This window comes from Lepidochelys kempii, chromosome 21, assembly GCF_965140285.1.
Source record: "Lepidochelys kempii isolate rLepKem1 chromosome 21, rLepKem1.hap1, whole genome shotgun sequence".
Classification (NCBI taxonomy): Eukaryota; Metazoa; Chordata; order Testudines; family Cheloniidae; genus Lepidochelys; species Lepidochelys kempii.
Window position 1 is genome coordinate 11,724,656 of NC_136400.1, and position 10,818 is coordinate 11,735,473.

General features: G+C 56.0%; 1 protein-coding gene across 1 annotated transcript; it reads left to right on the plus strand.

Annotated features, from left to right (window-relative positions):
* Window positions 1-1,161: 1,161 nt before the first annotated feature.
* On the plus strand, window positions 1,162-7,373 carry ARMC12 (armadillo repeat containing 12). The gene is made up of 6 exons (XM_073320415.1): window positions 1,162-1,300; window positions 3,451-3,599; window positions 4,764-4,898; window positions 5,171-5,344; window positions 6,123-6,194; window positions 7,035-7,373. The coding sequence occupies exons 1-6, from the start codon at window positions 1,162-1,164 to the stop codon at window positions 7,371-7,373; spliced, it is 1,008 nt and encodes a 335-aa protein (XP_073176516.1).
* Window positions 7,374-10,818: the final 3,445 nt, after the last annotated feature.

Below are 10,818 nucleotides of genomic sequence, written 5' to 3' on the forward strand. Positions count from 1 at the left end.
CCCAGCTCTCCTGAGTCCCAGTCTAGTACTCTACGCTCTAGTCAACACTGCCCCCCCCTTTCATAGATCACACACACCTTGGCCCCCAGGCTCTCCAGAGAACACAGTCTATAGGGCCTTGTCCTCCTGGCTCCAAGCACTTCTGGCATCCTGTCAGGGGTGCTAGGCAGTCACACAGGGGCCAGAGCACCATATGCTTTAAAAGACACCGGTGATTGATTCCCACTCCAAAGCAGCAAACCCCCCCCCCCTCACTGGCAAACGAACAATCCCCCATGGCTGCATCCCCAGCAAACAGCCCAAGGTTTCAATCGCACGGGGAGAGCGCGCTCCATCACCCCGCCTGTGACCGAGGTGGGAAGGGAGGGGGAACATGAGAACAGTCGGCCACTCCACGACCAGCGTTCAGATCCACAGCTGGATCCGGGGCCGGTTAGACTCACGACAGAGAAAGTTGATAGCTGCACAAGTTGGATCCTGACCCAGCTGCGGATCTGAATGTCCTCAGAGTCTACAGGTGTTTGGATCTGGGATGGCTGTGGTGAGAGCCCCTTCCTGATCGAAACAGTTGAAGGGTTCAGACATCAGGGAGAATTTAATCCTGGCAAAGGGAAGTGTCTCTAGGAGCGAAGGGACCAGCCGCTGCAAGGGACCATTGAGGCTCACATCAGAAAACCTCCTGATGGCGAGAACTGTGGCATAGCCTCCCAAAGGAAGAGATGGGAGCCCTATTGGTTGAGCCATTTAAAACTGGACTTGGCCAATTCCTTGTCATTGTACCGTCCCGCGCTGGCCCATTCCCAGCACTTGTCAGGAGTGGATCTCAAAGCACTTTACCAGGGAAAGGGAGTATCATTGTCCCCCTTTCACAGATGAGGGAAAGGGTTAGGGTTAGTCTGAGCTAGGAACAGAACCCAGGAGTCCTTCCTCCCACCCGCTCCCGGCTCCCCCAGCCAGTAGGAAACAGAGGTACCACAGATGCCAGGATGGACTCTGGTGACATCACAAACCATGTGATGAGCAGCTGAGTATTTCCAGCTGGGGGGCCTATCTGAAGCCACGGTTCTGGGCCCCTGCGAGTTCCGGTTCTAGAGCACAGCTGCCCCCCCCAGCGGGTTCTTGGTGTTTCCCTCAGATGCCGCCAGGCAGCGAGGCAAGAAGATGGAGTACTTAGAGATGTGCACCCGTAAAAACATGCTCAGTGTGGCCACAGGAGCCGGGGCCATCTATCTGCTTTACAAGACCATCCGAGCAGGACTGAACAGCCCCTCCTTAAGCCTGGAGCCTGTCAGCATAGCCAGTGAGTAGTGGGAGCAGCCACCTGCTTCCAGGAGGTCTCGGTGCAGCGCCGTTCACCGGCGCCATTGACAGCAGCTCACCCTGGCGGGAGGACTCGGCGCACTGGGCTAGCAGAAGGGATCGGGCCCCCCCCAAGGACAAGTGACTCCTGTCGCTGATACCGTGAGCCTCCTGGCGTGCTTGCTGGAGTGGCCTCGAGCAAACAGGCGCCCCCGTGTTCTAATCCCAGCTCTGCTGCTGGCCGACCCTCTCAGCACTTCGCCGCTCTGTGCCTCAGTTTCCCCATCTATTGGAGAGGCGTCCAAGCCAAAATCCTGGATTCAAACCACCTCTGGGGGAGTTTGGATCCCGAGATAACTTTGCAGCCCAGGCCCCTCTCTCGTAATGATACTTGCCCCCTCTCATCAGGGGAACCTGAAGCCCTCCGTGTTAGCTTGCTAGTGTCAGGAGGGCAAATAGAAGTTTTAAAGGGTCAGATAGCATCATGCTTATCTACGATTAATGTTTCTACTGATGGCACGTGCCGTGGAAGTATTGATTAAAACCGATCAGAAGGCAGAACATTTGTTCTGTCACCTCTGTGTTGTTATTGTCAGGATTGTAAATTGCACTGGTTTGCTTGTTGCCTTAATTTTGAGTGAGGCCTCGTTAAAGGTCAAAGCCCACCTCTCTTGCTCCCTTCACTGAAAGTGTCATTCCCTCGCTGCCAGTAGGGGGCCCCCTCTCCCAGGTAACCTAGGTGGCTGATCCAGGATTGAGTTTTTGCCAGCACGATCACATGGCCTGATGCCAAGGCTGCCCCGCTCGGCTATCTGACCAATCTGCAAAACCTGCAGCCCGTGGCTATTCCCAAACGGCTGGCCCCCGTGGGTTTGTAGGAGGATCTTTGTTTCATCCCCTTGCAGAGGGCAGTGCTGGTACTGGGGCCAACTCCAGCTCTCTAGTCTTTGTCGGTTGCTGTGTTAGGCTCTCCCCGCCCTGCCGTAATGATAAATCTCTGCGCTGGGCCAGGCTGAGCCGCTGCTGTCCACCTCCCATCCGCCTGTGCAGGCTCCGACCCATCACGGCATGGGTACCCCTCGTGCCACGGCAGGTTAGAACAGCCCCACTCATGGAGAGGCAGTGGGTACAGCAACTCAGTCTGGGGAGCTGGGATGGAGAACTGGCTCAGGGCCATAGGTCAAGCTCCCCAACGGGACACACGACTGAGAACTGTTCTGAACAGCTGGATTGTTTGCCTTGAACTCACGCTGTAAACTCCCCACACCCCCTTTCACATGCCAGCGTGGTGCCCTGGGCATGTGGCTCTCTCCTGGAACCCTTCCGTTCCCCGTTGGCTGATCAGACTGCTCAGGGCTTGGTGAAAAGGGACAAAATCCCAGTTCCCATTGAAAGGGATGGGAGACGGGGATGGCCCAGGAGAACAGGGGCGCCTGCTCGCCCTTCTCCACCCAGCCGGACCCCCAGCCTGTGGGATGCTTCAGTTTCAGTTTGTTTGGGGTCAATGAACCTTTGGTTTATTGGGTCTGGCTCGTGTGGTCTCTTTGCACCCCCAGCGCCAGCCTGAAAACTCAGAGTAAAACTCAGCCGGGAGCAGAGCATATTCTGAGCACATCTGGGATAGATGCTAAATCCTGGAGCGGGAAGGGAGCTCATGTGGAGCTCAGCCTAGGTTGCCTGAAAGGTCCAAGAACCATGGCAAAGCTTCTGGCAAACCAGAGCCCTTGGCCTTGTCTGGGTTTGGGCTTTGTCACACATAGCCCAAGAGCTGAGCAAGGAAATGTCTCTGTCTGTCTCATAATAATAACACCCCCCTCAGTAGATCTCACAGTACTTTACGAAGGAGGACAGTATCATTATCCCCGTTTTACAGACGGGGAAACTGAGGCCCAGAGAAACAAAATGACTTGCCCCAGGTCACCCAGCAGCAGAACCGGGACTAGAACGCTGCTCTCCTGAGTCCCCAGCCAGTGTTTTAACCACTAGGCAACATTGCCTTATGGTATTAAAAGCCTCCCCTGGCGGCTCTCCTCTTGGAGCTCAGCTTGCAGGCTGGGTGGCTCCATGCCTGCTGCCAGGGTCTGAACTCTGTTCCCTGTGCCGTGCCTTCCCCTCGGCGCTGGGGACTCATTGCTGGGTGATTGTATCTAGGACTCGCCATCGAGCCTGGGAATTTTGCTGTGAAAGATTCTGGGGAGCTGCGGAAGCTCCTGGTTTCCCTGAGCCAGAAGCAGGACGATTACGCCAAGAGCATGATATTACACAGCATCACCCGCTGCGTTTACCTACTGGAGTCGGAGGTGAGAGCAAAGGCCAACTGGTCCTTTCAATCAGAGCTCCTTCCAAACCTGCTGGGTGGGGGGGGGGGGAAGAGATTCTGGGTCCGGGGGAAGGCGGGAGGCCGAAAGAAAGAATGGGGTGCAATGCCTGAGCCAGGCTCTTATCTCAGCTGGCATAACAGAGTTTTCAGGGGACTCTGCTTGCTGTTCCATGATGCCAAAGAATCTTGCCCAGACGGGGCCAAGAAGGCCAAGAAGGCGAAGATGCTGTTTAACGAGAGACGGGCCCAAGCTGTAAAGCCTGGCTCTGGACCGAGTTGGAAGGGGTTGAGGATTTGGTTAGATCCTCGCTCCCATGTTTATTAACAGGGTGAGGCCGGTTTCTTAGTCGTTTCTCCAAGTCTGGGAGGACCCTGTTGGAAACCAGGGCCCCCCTGGTCTGTGCTCACAATTCCCTCAGCTTCAACAACCTTGTGTCTGGGCATGGACAGAGCCCCCTAGTATTCCCAGTGGCTGCACTGGTCCAGCTCAGCGAAAAGCCAGGAATGCCGTCAGACATCTCACTCCCCACAGCAGGCCACAGGCAGCAGGTTGAGATGGAGCAGCAGACGGGGTGGCGCAGGCCTCTTAACGTAACGCGAGCCCCACAGCAGAGCAGAGGGGAATGGGATAAACTCGTGGGGCTGGGCTAAACCTGTTGCTAGATCTGTTGTACAAAATTAACTAGACCAAGTGCCCCAGAAGGGCGATAGACATGGGACATCCCTCTCGGGGCCTCTGGGTCCTTGCCGGTGTGATTCCGTGGGAGAGATGGGATGGAACAGACACGGGGGCAGAGTTAATCCGATTCTTGTCCATCACCCCAGTAAACGGTGGCCCTCGCATGGCAGGGTTGCTCCCCTGGCTGGCACATGGCCGGCATTAAGAGACAGCAACAGGGCTCCAGCCCTGGGCTTGGTGCGGCTCTGCCCGGGGTTAAACAGCTCACTGCCTACTCACCCCATTGGCAGATCGATTGGAAAGGAAGCTCTGCTGGCTCCCCTCCCTGCCCCCCGCCCCAGGTACTTACATGGCTCCTGGCCCCCCAGCACCTACATTTGTGGGCACAAATAATGACTCAGAAGCGAGATGTCCCTGCATGTGTTTTAATTCACCTCTACCCATGTCTGTGTCTTACTTCTCCAGGCCTCAGCCTGTACCTATGAGGACATCAGACTGGTGGCCTCAGCCTTGGATGACAAAGATAAAGGCATCAAAATCCAGGCATTGAACGCCCTCAAGGCATTTGCTGGTATCCGGAAGTTTAAAATTAAAATCCAGGTATTTGCTCCCCTCTCTGCCTCTCACTCAGTATGTCTGGCCTCCTTTGGCTCCAAGGTTACCCCTCAGCCCTTTGCCTCTGGGGTCGGCTGCATCGGTTCCCTGCCTGCACGGATCTTTCTCTTTGAAGGGAAACGTGTGGGGGTCCTTCTTTAGGGTCACACAAAGTACAGAAGCAGGAACCCTTGGAGGGTGTTGCTAGGGAGCTGCGCTTGCCCCAGGCCTTTGGAGTCAGGTGAACAGCTATGGGGCCGCTCCATCTTCCCCTGCAGGAGTTCGTGCCCAAGATCCTGGAGCTGGTCACCACCATCTGGGACACGGAGCTGCACATTGCTGGGCTGAGGCTGCTGAATGGCTTGCCCTTGCCAGATCACACCCACCCGCTCCTGAGACGGATGATACCTTCCTTGATGGAGATCCTGCAGACGGGGAGCACTTTGACCCAGGTATAGAAACGGGGGCATTCCTTCTCCTTCCAGCCAGGAGCTCCTGCACCATGACGGATGGGGAGTCCCCATCTGGGACAGGAGTCGGTGTGAGCTGCTTCCGCACCCTGCCCTCGAGCTGTTCCCTAAGCGGGCCGTTGGGCTGCTCTACCATGCCCTCAGTAGCACAAGCGCTAACGAATTAACTGCACTCCCCTCGCCCCTCAGACCGGATTTGCAGATGGGAAAGTGGGACTTGTCTAAACCCACACCGTGTGTCCCTGTCCCAGCTCAGCTTGGAACGCAGGGGACATGGGCTCCCAATCCTGAGCTTAGGCCACTAGGCTGGTCTTGTGCTTCTACAGTCAGTGCTCCTGCCCCATGCCCAACAGCGCCCCCTGCTGGGTGAGGCTGGGACTGGAGTAGCCAGGTGTGCCCCACAGCCAGTGCTCCTGCCCCGTGCCCGACAGTGCCCCCTGCTGGGTGAGGCTGGGACGGGAGTAGCCAGGAGCGCCCCACAGCCAGTGCTCCTGCCCCATTCCCGACAGCACCCCCTGCTGGGTGAGGTTGGGACTGGAGTAGCTGGGAGCTCCCCCACAGCCAGTGCTCCTAAGCCCATCCCCTACAGTGCCCCCTGCTGGGTGAGGCTGGGGCTGGAGTGAGCAGCTGCAAGTTCTCCCACCTCATTCCCTTCAGTAGCTCCTGCTGGACACTGACCTTTGCTTCAGCAGTGCCGGGGCCTGGCGTGGTGTTCCCCTCCCTGAGTCCTGCGCTCAGACACCCTGCCCTGTTTCCTTAGGTGCAGGTGCTCAAGCTGCTGAGCAACCTGGCCCAGAAAGAAGACCTTCTGTATGACATCATGAACTGCCAGGTAAGGGCCAGCCTGCTAGCAGGGCTGGGAGCATCTGGAAGAGCTGGGCCTGGGTCAGAGGGGAGCAGGGAGCACAGAGGAGGCAAGGCCAGGGGGGTCTGGAGTCCTCTATCATAGGTGGTACAGGCAATGCCTGGCATTTTCCCCTTGTAAGACCCAGTTGCTTATAACTTTGCCAAACTTCAGCTGCCCCGGCCGAAGTTTCCCCGCGGGGGCTCTGTGCCAGGCCGAATACACTTGGAAGTTCTGATTCTAATTAGCCCTGGTTTGGATACAGTTGCTGATTTGGACAAAAACCCAACCCACCGAAAGAAAACACGCTCTCCCTGCTGTCCTGCACCTGCAAACGCTGAGCGTTAATGTGGGGCGGGGCAGCAAAGCGCTCCCTCCCCCGCCAACTCTCTGCTCCAGGCCCTGGAGCTGAACCACTCCCATTTGCTGAGGTTCATAGATGCCTCCTTATCTTTCCTGCCCCATCCTTCTCCATCGAGAGGCGGGTGGGTCTGGGATCCCCCAAGAGGCTGATCTCAAAGTGTTTCAGGCCCAGCAGGAGCAGAAAGCCAGCACCTGAGAGCGCTTCACACACACTGGGCAGGGCTCCGGGGTCTGAGCACCTGCTGCTGTTGGTCCTTCTTTCGAGGCTGGCAAGGATGAACAGAGAGATATGGCCCTGGCTAAACCAGAATCCCCCCAGATCCTCGGGACCCTGTGCAGGGCCTTTGGGGAGGGGTCTTCCACCCTCCCTCTCACATTCCCATCTGGCAGAACCATGGAAGGGAAACATGTATGGGGGGGCGGAGAGGAACTCAGCCCAAAGCAATACCTTCCTTGGGCCCCCAGGTGCACTCTGACTTCCTCAACCTCTTCCACGCCTCGCTGCCCGGCAACCTGCTCTATGAGATGTTGGTGTTTGTGGAGAAGCTGAGCGAGGGGCGCCTGACCCCGCAGTACCAGTCGGTGCACTGGGAGTACAACGAGCTGTCCCTCCACGAGGCGCTCTTCGGAGAGGACTCCCGCTTGGCCGACCGTCTGCTCTCCCTCATCATCCATCCGGAGGAGGAGGTGCAGATCCAGGCCTGCAAGGTCATCCTGAGCCTCCAGCTCTGCAAGGAGGAGGAGGCCAAATGCAGCAGGCAGCATGTCGAATGCTCCTACTTCGATGAGGATGACAACCCCTGAGCTGGCTCGCGGCGGGGATGGGGTAGAACCAGATCAGAGCAGTAAGAATCACCAGAGGCTAATAAAAGAGCTCAGGAGCGATGGGCCGTTGCTGTCTGTCTCGGTCTTTCCCCAGGGAGAACCCAATATCACTGGGGATCTCACAGGACCTGGCTCCTAGCTCAGCTGTGTAGCCCCTGGGAAACATCCCCAGCACCCCTCCTTGGTAACTAAATTCAGGCCTTAGCTAGGCTGGGGATTTGCCCTGATTCACTGTGCAACCCCCCCAGTGCAGACAGGCAAAGCTGCTATTTGCCCCGTGGGAGGATCAGGGCTCACCCCTGCTAGAAACCGGGGTAAGTGTAAACTGTGATGGCTGGAATCAGGGCAAACCCTCAGGGCAGACAAGGCCTCTACGCCCAGAGTGGTGGGATCTGAGCTTGGGGATATGATGTTTCCAAGCCCACGCTTGAGCATCCACACTGCCTTGTAAAACCGGACGGGTCATTGTTGGACCCGGGTCTCACAGCTTTGCCAACGCGGCCAGACTGCAACGCAGAGCTTCTAACTTGGGTCTGTGGCTCGAGCTGCGTCCACGCTGCAGAAGGGACTTGGGCCTGAGTCACGGTGAGACGCGGGCTCCGACCCACCTCCAGCCGGGTCCTGGGCCCTGAGGCCTACGTGCTGGCTGACCCCAAGGCAGGCCGATTGGTGCATGGATGGAAGCGGGGCTTGGGCTCAACGCTGGGTCACAGCATGGGGTTAGTATGGGGCATAGACATACACTGGCCCAAATGCTGAGCAAGGAGGACTGGGGAGAGGCTGTTATGCCTACACGCCAGGCTGCCTGCCCCACAGCTCCTGGGGCAAATGCAAGGTGCTAGGTCCCACCAGCAAAGCTCTAACTGGCCTAGAGCCCAGCTGCCTCCTGGGCCCCTTCTCCCCCTATTCCCTGCCAAAGGAAAAGGCTGAGGGGAGGAGGGTCTCCTGCAGAAATTGCTCTCATTTCAAGTACATGGAGAGCCAGCCCTGGCTCTGGGCTGCACCCTATGTCCCAGCTGCTTGGCATGGACCCAACTGGCCAATGACAAGTGCCACTCATGCATCAGGAAGGGCAAAGATGGTCACATGCAGGGCTGTAACTGGCAGTCTGGGGTGGACAGGACACCCGCTGGCCAGTCTGTTGCCCCTAGAGTCTGCAGTATCCCCATAACCTCCCGAGGCAGGTGTGCCCTTGTACGCTGACTGACCACTCACTCAGCACAGAAGGAGCTGCCAGTGAGTGGATGAAGAATAAAATCCACCTGCCATAAGACATGTTGCTCCCAGGAAATTGCACGTGGCTCAAGCTGCCTGCACCTCTGGGCCACACGGCCAGGTCCAACCAGGCCTCGAGTAGGAACAATCCACCAGAAGGAAACCACCGTCCACCCACATTGCTAGTGAAAACTTTAGTGCCAAGGGGAATGCGTTCTCCCTCAGATCCCTCTTCCAGCTTTCAAACCCTGTGTCTGCCTGGGGACGCCGGGCACGGTCACCCCAGTAAATCCCAGCCTAGGTGCCCAGATTAGGACTGAGGATCAGGTACAGGCCCGCTCCTGGTAAAAGGAATGAGATTTCACAGATGACTGGTCAGTTCAAGGACACCTGAGAGGCACTCAGTTACAGCAGAGCAAATACAGGCTAAGCTCTCATTAGAGCAATGCAAATAAATAAGCCACAAAAGGAAGGATAGTTTAGTGGTTAGAGCTAATGGGGAGTCAGGAGAGCTGGGCTCTGGGTTCATGGCTCTGACACTGGCTTGCTGGGTGCCTCTGTTTCCCCTTGTGTCCCTCTCTTTACACAGTAAACAATATGCAAGAACCACAGGGCATGGTGGGACCCAAATAACCACATTTACTGAAGAGTATACACAACATGCAAAGCCTAGCCACACAGACACATCACTGCTGTGCTCGGATTTTGGAGCCTTCTGAAACATGGGATACAATGAGCACCACTAGAGGGCAGACAACCTATTTAAAGGGGTACCGCCGTATTCCTATACATTACTCCCTTTCTAAAAAAAGAAAACCAGGCAAAGCCCCAGTGTGCGCAGAAGTGTGCAGCAGGGGGTGAACTGCTGCTCACGGCCATTGCTAGCGTGACACAACAGAGGAGCAAACAACTCTCACTCCTGATGCTAGATTAACAACAGTTGTGAAGAGCTTGCACTAAGAAAGCCATTTGCAAGGCACAAGGCTAACAAGTTTTATTTGTCCTACAAAACCCAGGGACTCTGCCCGCTATTGGCCCCTTATCTATTAACTATTTACACAATTACAGATTATGTACACATGCATAGAGCTCTCGGGTAACACCACTTAGGAGGTGGCATCACTAGAGGGGGTCAGAAAATGGGGGGTTTCCCTGCAGAAAAATTTGACTTTTGGAGAGAAAGAAAAATCAAAGTCTGAAGTATTTTGGCTGAAAACCAAAATGGTTCAATTCTGAAAGGCTGCTGCGGTGCCTCATGGGAATTGTAGCTTGGGTGCCTCATGCTCCCATTCACCGCTGTAGACCAGGCTCCCTGGTTGGACTCAGTCTTCCACAATGCACCCTGATCTCCTCTCAGGGGGAGGAAAGGCAGTGCATTGTGGGAGTTGCGTGGCCAGGGTGCATCCTGGGAGGTGAGGTCTTGCTGGAGAGCAAAAGAAAGCTGCTAGTTGAATGATTTCAGTGATGGACTCAATCGGAGATAATTGCAATCTGCCCTGTGTAGTCCACAGGGAGAATGACCGGCTGAGTTGATTACCGACTGAATAACCAGCTACAGTACTGCCCGCAGTTCTATGCCCAGCACGAATACTGAGCAAGCATCAGTCTAGGAGATTAATTCACCCCGGACCAGGGCTTTTGCACCACCTGAAGTACCCATTGTGGATGGGTGGATTTCACCTAGAGAGAGGAAATCCTTCTCCAACCTTGTTCTGCCCAAGGCATGAGCCTTCTTTGAGTTGGTCTGAAGTCCCCTCTACCCTACCTTCCACCCAACCTCTCCCTTCCCACCTGCTACAGGCCCTTTGCTCTCTCTATCTTGGTCCCTGGAACAGATCCTGGCCTAGCTACCTGTGTATTAACTGGAGGAGATGGGGAACGATGCCTGATCTCACGTTACCCCAGGAGAAGAAACGTTTTAGTGGAAAGTCCAACAAGAGCGCCTTTCCCCCGGCCCATCCCCAGCCAGATCAGTTAGGGTGACATGGATGGGCACAAGAGTTGCAGCAGTCCCATGAAGAAGCCGGGCTGTTCTTGCAGAAAGAGAAACAATGATGTAATCAGTGGGAAGTCAGGGCCAAGGCTGGGTGAGGTTGGCACAGCTTATGAACAATGGGATTCAGGAGGGGGCACCAGAAAGGGGGCTGCAGCCCCTTTTGCAAAGTGTCAGCTGAAGATACAGTGCGCAACAGAGGCGGGTAGTTATTTT